Source organism: Scatophagus argus, chromosome 8, assembly GCF_020382885.2.
Source record: "Scatophagus argus isolate fScaArg1 chromosome 8, fScaArg1.pri, whole genome shotgun sequence".
Classification (NCBI taxonomy): Eukaryota; Metazoa; Chordata; class Actinopteri; family Scatophagidae; genus Scatophagus; species Scatophagus argus.
In genome coordinates, this window is record NC_058500.1 from 14,476,048 (window position 1) to 14,490,982 (window position 14,935).

At 43.8% G+C, this 14,935-nt stretch overlaps 1 protein-coding gene across 9 annotated transcripts in view; it reads left to right on the forward strand.

The window, feature by feature from the left end:
- The window catches only part of rerea (arginine-glutamic acid dipeptide (RE) repeats a), a 119,489-nt gene that overhangs the window by 76,756 nt on the left and 27,798 nt on the right, over positions 1-14,935 (forward strand). For 7 of the 9 annotated variants that reach the window (XM_046397271.1, XM_046397273.1, XM_046397277.1 and 4 more), the window contains 5 exons: positions 5,184-5,289; positions 6,391-6,487; positions 8,242-8,346; positions 12,922-12,970; positions 13,747-13,871. In XM_046397271.1, the coding sequence (XP_046253227.1) occupies positions 5,184-5,289; positions 6,391-6,487; positions 8,242-8,346; positions 12,922-12,970; positions 13,747-13,871 (482 nt within the window). Of the gene's footprint in view, positions 1-5,183; positions 5,290-6,390; positions 6,488-8,241; positions 8,347-9,184; positions 10,150-12,921; positions 12,971-13,746; positions 13,872-14,935 lie in introns of those variants that run through there. The other 2 variants (XM_046397278.1, XM_046397279.1) reach the window with 1 other exon arrangement.

Sequence of the window (14,935 nt, forward strand, 5' to 3'; positions counted from 1 at the left end):
GTGGGGATTAAATTTTAAGGCAGGCGTGGGTGCTCATGTTCAAAAGCACACACACGCACACACTCACTCACTCACTCACTCAAAGAGCAACAAGAGCAAATCTGCCCACTCTGAATTGGCTAAAGCTCATCCAATCCAATATGGGGAGCTGGGCTGACAGATGGGCCCAGTGTGTTCAAAGCAGAGGGTGCCGATTTAATATCCTAACAGGTCAAGCCAAAGCGAGGCAGAGAGAGAGACACCCCTGTGTAGGCACGGCGCAAGGGTCCTGCCAGCACCACCACCACAGCTGGGACTCAACACCCTTCCCACCCACCCACCCCCACCCTCTCTCCCATTTGTTCTTGTCGCCAGGCTTGGTAATCAGGCTGTGCACGTCTTCTCCGCGCAAACATTGTAATCACCATTTGTTCGTTGTTATAATATGTGCCTAAGAGAAGAAGGCTTGAGAATCAGGTTATTCTTCCTTCCTCCAAGTAGCCAAGTGCTCACTGTGAAGCCCATAAGGAAAGAGGAGGATTGCAGAGAGGAATCCTGCTGCTGCTGGCTCTGACAGCCTGATTTAGAGATGCTTTTTCTTACCTCTGACACAGTCCCAGCCTGCCCCGCTCTACTGCAGGGTTGGGAGAAGAATAGTGGTGCTTATCCTGAAAGCCTGTTATTTGTGTGTGTGTGTGTGTGTGTGTGTGTGTGTGTGTGTATATATATATATATATATATATACACACACACACACACACTCTCACATATATGTTTGTGTGTGTGTGTGTGTATATATATATATATATATATATACACACACACACACACACTCTCACATATATGTTTGTGTGTGTGTGTGCATTTACTTGTATGTGTGTGTTTGTTCACACAGCACGCTGGCATTTCTTTTTACAACCTCCTTTGTCAGTCACTGAGATGTCTTAGATTGCGTGAGCACAGCAGATCTCTTGTACCTCGCCAGTGTACGAGTGTACGTTCACACACATGCAGCTTTTGAGCGTGTGTGTGTGTGTTTTGGTCCAGATGGAAGTGCTTATTGAGTGCTGGTGTGCTGGCAGATATCTCTGTCTCAGAGAGAGCGGGAGAAAATAAGAGAGAAAAAAGGAAAATAAGGAAGAGAGAAAGCTGAGTGAAAACCCTTCCAATCAGATTCATCATCTTTGTATGTGTATGTGTCTATGCAAGTGTATGTGTGATCTTCCCAGCCAGCGCTTCCTGCCTCCCCTCTCTAATCTTATCATGTCGGAGCAGCAGATTAGTCCTCCCAGATCCCATCTCTGCCTTCAAATGCCACAATCAGCCTTTTGTTCTTGGGTTGTGCTTACTCTCCCCTTGCGGCAGACGAGGTGAGCACCCCCACAATCCACCCTCTGTGCCATTTTGAGCCTCTGTCTGTCAATGTCACACTGTACCATCCCTGATCTACCATATCCGAGCCTCCCCTGCCCCTGGGGCGATAGTTAACCAAGCGGTTAGCTCAGCAGCCTGCTAGCATAGCTCAACTGCTTGACATTCCTTGCTAACACTGAGCTGCTGCTGTTGCTGCTCTTGTCTGTTTGACCTCCCCCTCCCTCCCTCTCTGCCGTCTCCTTTATCTGTGTGTTTGGGGATCTGTCTTTCCTTCCTTACTTCTGGCTGCCACCTCCTGAAGGAAGTCATAGATCCTGGCTGCTGATGTCACCAGTGAGGGGAGGGGGGGGTCACTAACAGGGTAGAGGAGAAGAGAGTGTTTGAAAAGCAGAGAAAACGAGGTGCACTATGGGCCTGGTTTTGTTTAAAGCAAAGCTCTAGTGTTACAGTGGGGGAAGGAGGAAGAAAAGGGCATCAGGTTCGAAGGTTACAGGTTGTTCCCTTAGTTTTGTCACAGCTTAGCTTGACTGCAATGCAGTGACAATATTATAGGTGTGTTAAAGGTGTGTGAGTATATGTGTGAGAAAGTCAGTGCTGCCGATGAGCACTGTTGCAAACATCAAAAGTTATTAGAGTTGTTGTTGGTTTTGTGCTGAAAAGTACTGAAGTGATTTCACCCTCTTTTAGATGGAAACATGGAAATAACTCCACATTCGGTCCATCTGTTAAGTGTATGTCTAACAGAGCTGATTTCTTTTCAAATTTAAAGCCTCTCCTTGTTAAAAGGAAAGTCTGCCCTCTGTATTTCCCTCTATCCCCTAAAGTCTTTGTAGTGTCGTAGTAGTCGTACACAGGGGCCCCAGGTCCAGAGTTGACTGGGCACACATGCAGCCACACAAAGAAAACTACACAGCCATTATGGATCCAAGGGGCCAGCCACCTTTAGCTAGTCAGAGGGGGAATTAACCGACACCCACAATGCCTGGCTTGTCTTGGTCAATTTTAGAACAGTGATGAATGCATTGATTTGTTTATTATTAATAGTGACATATTTCTGCAAGAAATATACTTTGAAATCTTCTAATATTTCCCAGTGTATAACCTTTAAAAGAATCCAGCCCCTGTCTGATGAATGTGCCCAAGAAATCCACAGGCCACGCTGAGCCACTGGAGATAGGGGAGGGGGTACCATTGTGCTCAACCCCAAAGCATGACTCTCAGATTTATATCTACTCAATGAATAAAGGGGTGGCCTTGTACCCTGGGGGTTTCAGTAAAGCAGGAGGAGGACAGTTGTAATTTTAAGTCTGAGGAAATAAGAAGGTCTTGCTCCTCCTACCTTAATCCAACCTCTTTCCCTCTCTCTTCACCCACCCCCAATCTCCTTTGCTCTGCTTCCTTGCGCTTTCTCTCTTCTCCCCCCTCTTGTTTCATTTCTTTCTCTCACTAGTGGGTTAGTAAGTCTTTTGGCCTCTCCGCAGTGAGCGGCATTCCCAGGGTTTAGGGCCCAGGAGGAGGGAGGGCAGGGCCATGTTTAGCCTCTGGCAGGACAGACAAAGATGGCTGACGTTGTGTGAGGCTCAGCTCTCTACAGGCAGCATGGAATGTCTCTAATCAATTCAGCATTGTGGCTTCCCTCTTATATGTTCTCTCTCTGTTATTTTCTATGGCAGGCTTAGCGGAACCCAGACAATACAACTAGTAGTTCATGTGGCGAGTCTGAGCTGTCTATCACCCCCCTTCATTTTCTCATTGCGTTATCTACTCATTTTTCCTCCCAGCGTGTTTATAGAATTGTGATAATTGAAAGCTATGCTTCACTCCCACTACGTGCTCCATATGTTTCACTCTCAGTCTTTCTCTCCATCTCTCTTCCCCTTTTGCCTGAGAAGGCTTAACGCTGTCGTGAACAGCAATCTGCTCAGGGGAGCGGCAGCTCCCCTCTAGTGACGAGGATACTGATGATAGCTGAAGTAACATTCGTTCTCTGTTGTGGTTCGTTGTGATTGGTTTGAAATAATGCAAGCTCATCAATAAGGTGTCAAACTAGGATTGTGTGTGTCTTTTTGCTTGCTAGTTCTTTTCTCTTTTTGCATCAGCCTCTATGTTCTCTGAAATCCCTTTGATTTTGTGGTTTTACAGCCAGAAAATAAAATGTTCAGGTAGTACAGTGGCAGCATTTACAGTCTCCTTAAAGTATTAATTATGTATAAGCACCTGATAACTACTCATTCTGCTGTGGCAGGCAGCCTGTTCGTCTAGAAGGCAACAGTGTCTGTACATTGGATAGACAAGAGGTTGGGATGGGTGGGCTAACTGCTGGGAGGGAGGGAGGGAGGGGGCATGACATCATTGCACACATTTCTTCACACACAGTATGGCTACGTGCTTGGGGGTTTGTGCCTCAGTCCATCAGTATGGCTCTCTGTCACATGATGAGCAAAAGTGTGTGTGGTTGCGCATGATGTTTCGTGCATACTTGCACAGTCGTCCAGAGCAGCAAGTGCAGCCGACTGACTGCATGCCAGCTGCTGTTTAACACATACAGGTTCAATTACTCACTCTTTCCTCCTCCCTGCTCAAGGTTGGAGAAGGGGAGAGTAAGGCAAAGAAAATGGAGAGCTGGTGGAGTGAAGGGTTGGAATGAGAAAGATGGAGAAGGGAGGGAGGGGAGGAATGGAGAGAATAGGAAAACCAGAGGTGGGCTTGAGGGTTTAGGGGAGGTGATGATTTGCTTGGCTGCGTGTGCTCAACCTCCTCCCAAGTGACATAACAGAACAATGTACTCTAAAGGTTTTAAATATCTTTACTCTGACCTCATGTGCATACACACACGCACACAGACACAATTAAGAGTCTGGAAAGAGCGGAATTGAAACTGTCTGTCTTCGATTACCATAGTCTTTCCCCTTCTTCATTTTTTTTCCATGTGCTCATTTCTCCATTTCTCAATGGGTGGTGTCAGTGGTGGTGCAGGTGTCTCAGCCAGTGCAGTGCAGTGTAGCTGAGTCCCTAATAAAGATGGCTGGGGCCAATAGGATTGTGTCGCAGTCCAGCACCCAGCCTGACAGTCTCTCTAATGTTCTTTCAAACCACTGTAACGGTCAGTTGGCCTTATTTGAAGGCGCAATAAATATTTTATAACATGAAATGAAAACAGTATTTTGCCCTTTTCATCCCTAACCTCAGCGCTGGCCTCAGTTTCTACCATTTTCTTTCTTACCCCCCCTTCCTTCTCTGTTGTTCCATTGACTGGACCTGGGAAAGCCATGTTCTCACCTCAGTGCTGCCATTTGCTGGTCATCTAAGGGATTACAAGTCTTTTTTGCTGAATTGCACTTTAGTTAAAGGCCAGTGGGTGGCAGCACTTAAAGAGCATAAAGTATAGTAAAGAGCTACAGTATCTGTGCATGAGTTAACTTTAAAACCCCAAATACTATCTTAAATCATTTGAGCATTGTCATTAAGAGAAGAGAAAGCAGAAGGCAGAGGATTGATTTGTAGGTGGCAGAAGCTGAACACTCATCATCCCCCTCATGGCTCCTCTCTCTCCACACTTCCTCCAGCAACGGCCATCCCACTGTTTACTTTATTAAGGCTCTAAATGCTCTGCAATCCCTTTTTAATTGACTTGGTCTCTCTGCTTGCTTTTTGGCATCAGCCTGTGTGAGTCATAAAAAGTGCGCCTGCACAGCAACTGTTTGCCAAGGGGCCAGTTTGTGACGTGGTAATCAAACAAAATGATGTCTGTTTATCTTAGTGTGAGATCTTGTTTTTCTTTCTTTCCTCTTCACTCATTCTTTGTGTGTGTCTCTCTCTCTGTTTTGCAGAGTAAACGGGACCATCTGCTGATGAATGTGAAATGGTACTACCGCCAGTCAGAGGTGCCCGACTCTGTCTACCAGCACCTGGTGCAGGATCGCAACAATGAGAACGGTGAGACTGCCTTGTATTCACCGAAACGTGTCCTCATTTTCATAGCATGAACATGCACACATAAAGTAAATACACTTGTTCTGTAACACAACACTCAAATTCTCTCTTTCACAAACACACATACCTGCCTCTACTCTTCACACTGTTGGGGGATATAAGAGCTGGCTGTGAATTGCATTTCAAATAGAAACCAGAAGACTCTGTCCCAGGAAGCTGAGCCAATCCCGTGGCTCTGTGCTGTTCCCCGGGTAACACTCCTTCAGACCAGACAGCAGCGCTGTCAAGTGTTAATAACCTGCAGTGTCATGTGGCTCTTGAGCACACACTCTCTCAACACCATCAGTGCCAGTGGGCTCATCACACTATAACACATAGACATCTACAGGAACATAAGCACCTTCACTGTTATTTTCTCAACTGAACACTAAATCTGGATGACAGAAAGGTCACAGAGGAAATCAGATTTAACATGGCTTCTAATAGTTAGAATACTCAGCTGGTGAGTAAGTATTTAGATTTTATAAGTATGAAGAGTCACATACCACTACACTGTATTTTTTTTGTACTAAATTATGCCTAAAATCTCAATCAATAAAACCACCACAATCAATAAAACCACCACATACATATAGCACACATACAGAAGCAGCTTCGGTGCTCTGCAGTGCTCCCCTGTCTGCAGTTTGTCCTTGCAGCAGGGACTCAGGATTATTAGAATTGATGTCACAGGACTGCAGTACACTGGCCACAGCACAGCACAACTCAGGTCATTTGTCAGTGACGAGTGTTAGGTCTTTCTGGTGCTGTTGATGCGTCTTAACCCCCGGAAGGGTCATTTCACTGAACATTATGTCCTCTCCCCAGGGGACTGCACTTTAATGGTTTATTGAATTACTTGGCATAATATTGACCTCTCCGGAGGTACTTGTTACTTCAGGTGTACGCAGAACTGTGTTCATGATTTTATAACTGAGTTCAAATACCTGAGCTACTCTGTCTCTATTTGTCGTACATAAATTAGATTGGTTGTTTTTAGCATTTTATATATAATGTGAATTTGTATTCAGTACATCTTTGGATTTTTTTTTTTGCCCCCTACAGACTCTGGCCGAGAGCTGGTTATCACAGACCCGGTGGTCAGGAGTCGAGAACTCTTCATCTCTGACTATGTGGACACTTATCATGCTGCTGCTCTCAGGTAAACAAACATTTAACATATACATATCTCCATGCACACATACACACTGTGAGCTGAGTTATCTCAGCTGAGGCAGAAGATAAAGTCTGCACATGGAAGGAACAATATAGTTTATCTTCCACTCGACATTCGCCCCTCATGGTCCAGTAACATCGTAGCTACTGTGCTTGCAATGCTTGCACTTATAGCACAGTAGCACAGTACCCGTTACAGCACTGAGCTTTTATTTGTCGTGTTGTGTTGCATTCGCCTGTTGAGTTCACACTCGTGGCCTATTTTTAAACAGTAAACAATCCAAGTTCTGTGGTGATGAAAATTATTTATTTAACTGATGTTTTATTTGTATTACCATATGGAAAATGCAGACACTTTATATGGCACCTTGGGCTGCAGTTTAGAAATTCTTTTTCATGAAAGTAATTTTCCTGCTACAGATTTAGTTCTTTAATACCAACTATTCATCCTTCTAGCAAATACTGTTCTTCTATACTCAAACAGACTAATGACTAACACCATCTGTGTTTTAATGGACAAACAACTATTGTAAAACCCTTGCCTGCTGTGAACTAGAAGCAGAAGCCAGAAGAGTGACTCTTAACTGCATTGTGCTGTATTTATCCCCATGATGAACTGTAACATGGTAATAGTACTACATTTACTGCTTTGTCTCTGTCAGCTGGCCACTAACCACCTCTAAAAGACATCGCAACAGTTTCTCCATTGCATTCACTCAGCATTTCCAGGTCAAAATAAATACACCACATTTTGCTTCTGTAAGCAGGTGCTGCAGAAATAGACAGATGTGTAAAGTCACGAAGCCATAAATGAAACACGTGTTTCATGCTGTCCCGTGTTAAAACTGATTGAAATAGCTCTGCATCAGCTCGCCCCATACATTCCCGTCACAACATGAGCTGCTAGAGTAAAACTGATAGCAGTCTTTCTCTCTCTATGCTAAAGTCACAAGAAAGGAATACAGGCTCAGTCATTTCCTTTCTGTGTTTCTGCTTCTGTCTTCATCTGTTCCTGTCTGACCACCCCTCCCACCTCTCCCACTTCCCCCTTCTCTTTAACCAAAACCATCTGTGAGCAGCACAGCGGTGAGCAGCCAAAGCCATGTCTCCCAGAAACCACTGATTTTAGGGCAAATTAGCTGCAACTTCTCCTGCACAGAGCACCCTTTGATTTGATTTATTCTCCAGGCTTTAGATAAACGAGAGGGAATTCCAGAGGGATGCTGTAATGGTGCAGCTCTCCGTAGTCCGCCCTCCTTAGCGCCCTTTAATCTTTTACGGGGGGGGAGGAAGATACTGTTTCTCTGCAAGCCAGCCGAGCTCTGTATACCTGTGAAGTCTGTTATTTTGATAGATCCAGAAACCAGAGTGCTGGAAACAGGAAATGGCATCAAGATGTGCTCATGGGGGGGAGGGGGGGTGTCATGTTGGCCGGGAGACATATAGGTTGAACTCCTGCCCAGATCTCTGCAGCGTCTGTCTCCCATGCCTCAGCTGCAGCAGATAGGGCCAGGCTGACATGTTCAGCTGGTGTTTACGGGTTCGGTAGCCAGAGCCTGATGTCTCAGCGCAAAGTCAGCAGGCACTGACAGGCACTAGATACCTGCTGCTGTATTTGTCACCTCAAATAGATGAACACCCCAAGAGTTTCTAATTAGGGCTATGTGTGCTCCTGCTAGGATATCACTTTTTCATGTAGTTGTTATTGTTTTCTAATGAAGCCTGTCTTCTCTCTCACAGGGGGAAATGCAACATTTCCCATTTCTCCGACATTTTTGCTGCCAGGGAGTTCAAAGCCCGTATCGACTCCTTTTTCTATATCCTCGGATATAACCCAGAGACCAGGTGAGGAGCCTTTGTCCAGTCTGTTCCACTGATACAGTTCCCTTCTTAGTCCTCCCACAGAGGACCAGGAATGCTGAGTCAACTCTCCCTTACAGTTTTAATTAAAATAAGGATGCAACTAATGATTTTCAGTTACTTCATATATCATCTGTAAAAATGTACCAATAAGTACATTCAGAATGTCTTCAAATGGTAGATGTCAAGTGATGTTTTTCAGCAGTAGCATCACATCACAGCATCTTTTTTTGATAGGAGAGAAACAAGTCTGTTATTTTCAGCTTCATTTTACTGGAGCTTTCTGCTTTTTTGGTTTTGGTTACCCAGATTTCTGTGTAATGATGTTTTCTGCTCATCACTACTGTCAGTGTTATCAGTTTACAAAGAATGATCCTAATGTGGTGTAATTACAGAGAATAAGCTCAGAGAAACCGTAATTGTTTGACCGTTTGTTGATATTTGTCAAATTACGTGTCAGCCCTGAATTACTTAAGCTTTATGTTAAACATAAGAATAGAATGGAAAATACACATGAAGCCCATTAGTGGGATTTTAAGCCACTTTGACTGACATGATACTCATCATCTTAGGATAAGAAAGCAGATGTGAATAATAAAATGAATGAGGAGTGCCCCAGATAATAACTTCCTCTCATGGTCGTGATACTGGTGACGATGGTCTCAAAAATTGAAATGGGACTTAAAAACAAACTTTTGATAAGTTGTCTTTTTAGGCTGCATTGTGAGATTACATTTGTTTAGCTGACGCAACTTACAGTAACTACATTCAGCGGCGTGGACACATCACAAAAATGGAGAGAATAACAGCAAGTATATCAGCTTCATAAAATATGCTGAAATGCTTCATGTGCTACATTAGCAAACAATAAGAGATAGAGAACGTGGTTCAAGTTCAGTCTGAACAGATGAGTTTTCAAATTGTGAAATAGTCAATTAACTGTCATGAACTCATGGTTGTCAGGATTATACCTGCCAGCACAGTATAGGTCTGTAGAATAGAAAGCTCAATATTATCATAAAGTTATTTCAGCTTTACTTGAATATTTAAACAATTTAACTTCTCGTGTGTATGTACATATTTACTTTTTGTAGCAATTGTGTTTTATAGAGTTGTCCCACAACTTTGACACAAATTTCCTTAAAAAGAAAAAAATCTTCTGTTTTGTCTAAGGACCTGTGGGGACATTGGTTGGTTGTTGCACATGATGCTCAAGCTAAACTGTTGTACTCTACGCATCCTCTGGTGGTGTTTGGAGGGTCTCACGTGTCGCAGCTGTCCTTGTTATTGGCACCTATGGTTGCCAGTTGGGAACCCCCTCATTCAGGGCCCTGCTCGCTCTCTCTCCCTCCCTCCCTGCCTCCCCTCCCCTCCCCTCTCCGCTCGTTTGGTATTCTGAGCGGGGTGTCTTCAGCCTTGCAATTTCACTCTTGTTTATTATGGCGCAGACATACGAGGAGACATGAATTCCATATCCTGCATGCGTGTCTGTCTGCCCGTGTGTGTGCGCGCGTCTGTACTTGTGTGCGCTCGTATGAGGTCGCAGCACATGCTCAGTAGTGTCTGTGGAGGAGCGAGCCGAGCTTGCGACGCTGTACGTGCAGGCTGAGGTCACAGCACAAGCTCAGTGAATACCTCTCCGGGAGCGAATGCGTGGTTCTCCATTTTGAGCACCTAGGAATAGGTGGGAGAGGGGAGTTAATTCCAACGAGCATTTTATATACACAGTGTCATCACCCAACCGTAGGGCTCGATGTCAGAAATGGACGATCTGTTCAGTCCCCGGAGGTAGGTTTGCGCTCATACTCTTCGTGCTTTCTCGTGCCCGTTATGACTTGCTGCGCGAGTGTCGGCTCGTCTCATTTGTCTTGACAAAAAAAGTGTGCGATGTTTGCAAGCTGTCCGCACCACTGTCATGATATTAACTGGCTGTGTTGTTTATGTCGAGGAGCACGAAAGCGAGTGTGCACATTGTGTGAGTAGCAGGAGAATTGAACATACAGGCTGTCATTGCAGATCACATACCGTTACGCCTTATTGTGCTGCCATAATGGAAATGCCGTTGTGTCATTCCTTTTTCAATATGCCAGCCGGTAAACGCATAGTGTTTACCATGCATCTGCGAGTGTTAAACTGATAAATGTGCACCCAGCATGTTTTTACGACGTCTACAAGACCGTGTTATAGACTACCGTGGCTCCATTTTGCAGCTCCTGTTTACAGTCGCGATGACATGGCGCACCGAGCGATGCTGGGCTGCACACAAAAGTCCAACCGGCTCTACCACCTCTGCGACCAGCTGTCATGTGTCCACGCAGCTCGTCACGGCGCTTAAATACCACGAAGTTGGGTTTGTTTTTGCTGTGCTGCAATTATGTCAGTGTGCCACGGACCCGCGCTGCGATTGGCTGAAATTGATGGAGGGGGCGGGGCTATCCTTGATTACACGCTCACTAAAAAGTTGACTGTCACGTTGTTGTTTGGGTTTAATAAGCGAGCCTGTAGTCATTTGACAAGACTGTGTGCTAAGGCTGAGTTAGATGTGAACGTGTTGTAACAACTGGATGTGTTTTGCATTGTTTGTTGGACTAGCTAGGCAACAGCCTCTGTACAGCTTATTAAACAAAGTCACTGGTAAGACTAATAACTTTGAGATAATGCCTTTTAACATTAAAAGTTAGAAAATTAAAGACTAGTTTTTGAGGTTTTTGTTTTCCCTTTTGTCTGCAAGGGATAAAAATGAACCATGAGCAGGAATGTTTATTGTTGGATACATTAGTATTACTAACATAGTCCTAATTTTGTCACATGCTTGTAAGCATTGTTCTGTGTTTGCTCAAGTGTACCTGCAGTCTTCATGGAAACTCTTGAGAGCTTCCTGCTGCAGTACATCTGAACTCGGCCCCTTCTCTCAGGCCCTGTGTAGCATTCCAGCTGAATGTCTGCTCTCAGGTATTTGAGTACAACAGGGCTGTCTTCAAGATGCCGTTCTTGTTCTGGTGCACAGGTCATCATTTGTTATCCTTACAGCCTCCTGCCAAACATACAGCAAACCTGGTCCACTGCACATCGTCATGAACGCATTAATAAAACTTTATCTCGGCTGCAACACAGACCAGATTCACACTCACTCGGTGCATTCAACACTTTTTCTTCATTAGCAGTCCGCATGCAGAGATTCAACATTGCAGTTATAAAGTACGTCCTGTGTAATGTACTCTGAGACAAGCTGTCAAGAGTAGGATAGTGAAATTCTATTTTTTTTTTTAAAACTGTTCATCTCTGAAGTCCAAAGAATAGTTTTTAGTTAGATCTACACTGCTCGCTTGGTATCGGTGTTTTAAAACTTTCAGTCACATAATGGCATAGGAAATACAGCTTAAAATACGCTTAAAGTGTTATGAAATCATTATAAAACCTTTAAAATCTAATCTGAAGTGCTGATGACGCAGGAAACGACCATATTTTGTCTTTATCAGCGCTATTCATCGCTATGGTCTCCTGAGGTCTGCCAAATTCTGACTTAGATTTAGTTAGTGTTATCTGCTGAGAATGTTTGTAACAAAAATGAAAAGAAGTGTTTCAACATGTTCTGGAGCAGCAGAAGGTCCTGGCAGGCCAACGGTCATTTAAAATTCTTGCTGAAATTCTTTTTGTTTTTGTTATTGTTGTTTTTTATTTTGTTACATGCTGATGTTGTCTGTGCCAGTGTTTCTGTCATCCATAGTTCACAACAGTATGGATTGCTTTCTTTTGTCTGAGAGAAGAAGGTCTGCTAAGAAGGGGAAAGGGAAGTGAAATATGTACCCATCTTTGGGTTTTTGTTGGGTTTTTGTGGTTGGAGGACTGTAAAAAGACCGGAGGGCTGTGGCATCTCAGGTTTCCGTCAGGTCTCTATGATGGAGTGCGAGCTTCTCTGGGTGCAAATCATGCCGACAGATTCTGGGCCGCCTCACGCTCGACTGTATGAAAATCGGCGCTGTTACCTAGGCAACAGAGGGAATGGCTTTTCAAAAGGAACATCTTGTCATTTTCTTTAATCCACTGCAGCTGGAGATTCGGAGCACTGTTATTAAATTGCAGTTTCTATGGCTACCAACATTCGTCCCAGCAGCCGTTTCAGAGGCTCTTGCCCTGCATATCCTGAGCCAGTTCCCCCACCACCTCCACCTCCTCCTCCTCTTTTTAGGGGATTCTGTTTTATTGCTGCATCCACAATATCAGGCCTGCAAATGTGCTCCACTCAGCTCGCTGTGCAGGACAGTCGATTAGGAACACTCTTCTGAAATCTTTATTTGCTTTTCAGAATTAAACACTGTGCACTTTTTCTCACATGTGACTCGCCCATTAAGATTTCCACAATAGAAGGTACAGCCCATGTCCCCTCACACTGTCTTTGACCTTGTCTGGGCCATGATTTGTTAGTTTTCTGATGTTTTCTTGCCTACCTGCTTTGATTCTTAACTCGGTTATGTTACCCAGTTGTGACTTGACAGATTTGTTTCAGCAGTTGCCCAGTTAAATATTTTGTTTCAGTCTGCTTTCTTTGTCCCTTCTCAGGCGACTGAACAGCACACAAGGGGAAATCCGAGTGGGACCCAGTCATCAGGTAAAGCACTGCACAGCACATCGTCATCCTTCTGTGGTGTTGGTGAAAGCTGGAAATACGCAGCCTCTTCAGTTACTAAACAGTTATCTAGAAATTTTTCTCTTACCTCACAGATGCCATTCAGTCTGTCTCATGGTATCGCTTCTCATTTTAGATAATCAGGTCCTAACAAGATGTGTGGTAACACGATAATGTCTTGCCATTCAGCTTCATCACAGCTTCCCCTCATGAAATAACTGAAGCTGCTGCTAAAAACATGCTAGTTTGGTCTTTGCAGCAATGCTGCTCTTGCAAGACGGATGATTATTTACAATGCATAACAACCAAAATTTTCTATATTAATTCAAACGAAAGAAAGAAACACCAACCTTTTTAGCAGGTGTTGTTATGCCATTGTTCAGTTTCTTTTGTGAACCCTTGTGTGATTAAGATCCTTTAATTTAACATATTGTGCAATTTGCATTCAAGTTAGCTTTAGGTTTGTGTGATAACTTGCAGTAATGTTTGCATCTTCCATTGTGTGTTCGTACACAAACATCTTGAGACAGATTTGTTCATCTGAAGTGTTGCAAGGACAGAAAGTCATCAAGTGCTACAGTTGTGTGTGTTGTGTTGAGGTGCTGAATCCCTACAACTGTAACTTGTCCCCGCCGCTGCCACCCAGAGAAAGGCTGATGACAGCGGGTTGAAAGCTGATATTTTCTTCAAGCTTGCATGCTATTTGTAGTGTGACACCATCTGTCCCTCTCTTTATCCTTCTCACTGGACCTAATTAGGCCAAGCTCCCAGAGCTGCAGCCTTTCCCCTCTCCTGGTGGCCAGGCCGTGACCGAGAATGAGGAGCTGGTCTGGATGCCAGGGGTCAATGACTGTGATCTTCTCATGTACCTCAGAGCTGCAAGGTGAGCCCAGAGAAATGCAGGGCTGCAAGATCTGGTGTGCCAGTTCAAAGGAGAAGCGTCACCGGTTATGTTAAAGATAATACAAAACATGTAACCCCACCACTCTGCCTCACTTAACTAATTTCTGTACCCAGGATCAGTTAAACAAAATTTCTATAAATGTCTGTCTCAAGAGTGCTATTTTAATGCTGCTTGTTAATGTTGCACTTCATCAGGTGTTGTGTCACAGTATATAACCCTTCATCAGCGTTCCTTGAGATTTCGTTGCAGTGAAAGTGATATGTGTTAACAGGTTTATGTGTTATGTTGTAGTCTGGGGCCACAGTGTCATTAATCACTGTCTGCTGCTATGATAGACATAAATTATGTTGTATTTGTGTATACAAAATTACCAGAATGAGCTTCATTTCAAAGCTCTGCTCAGTGAACACGCATGCATATGGGGAACATCAGATGGGCTTTTTAATGATGGCCATAGTGTAATAATGATGGTTATTGATGTCTGTATCATAGTTTATGAGAAAGGAGACCAGGCCTGGATCATACTAAAACAGCATCTGATGTGGCTCCTACAACTCCTACTGTAAATGCTCCGTCTTTAGTTTGCTGCTTTTAGTTTCACGCTCCATTTTGCAACTAACAATTGTTTTCCTTATTTCATCTGGAATTTATTTTCTCAATTCGACTGATTACGGTAATAGTGCGATATATAAAACATCTGAAAACTGACAGGGAAAAATTCCCATCACAATCCATTTTTAGTTTAACAATGGCTTTAACAAATATGGTGCTTTATCAGTCATCAGCAGTTGCCAAATAATTTCTTGTTGACTGACTGATCATTTAGTAGGCTAATGTTGCAGTCCTACTAGCTGTCTAGTTTATGTCTATGAAGGCAGTGTTTTTTGGTTTGCTTTTCCTAAACCTGTACTGCCCTTGACAGCCTTGAATATTGTGCCATCTTGTTGTCCACCGTTTGTTTTTATTTTGACATGTCAGTAGCCATGTTGCAGTGCCACCAGTAGCTTTTGCTGTTGTCATCTGTACTATATCTGTGAGATGTG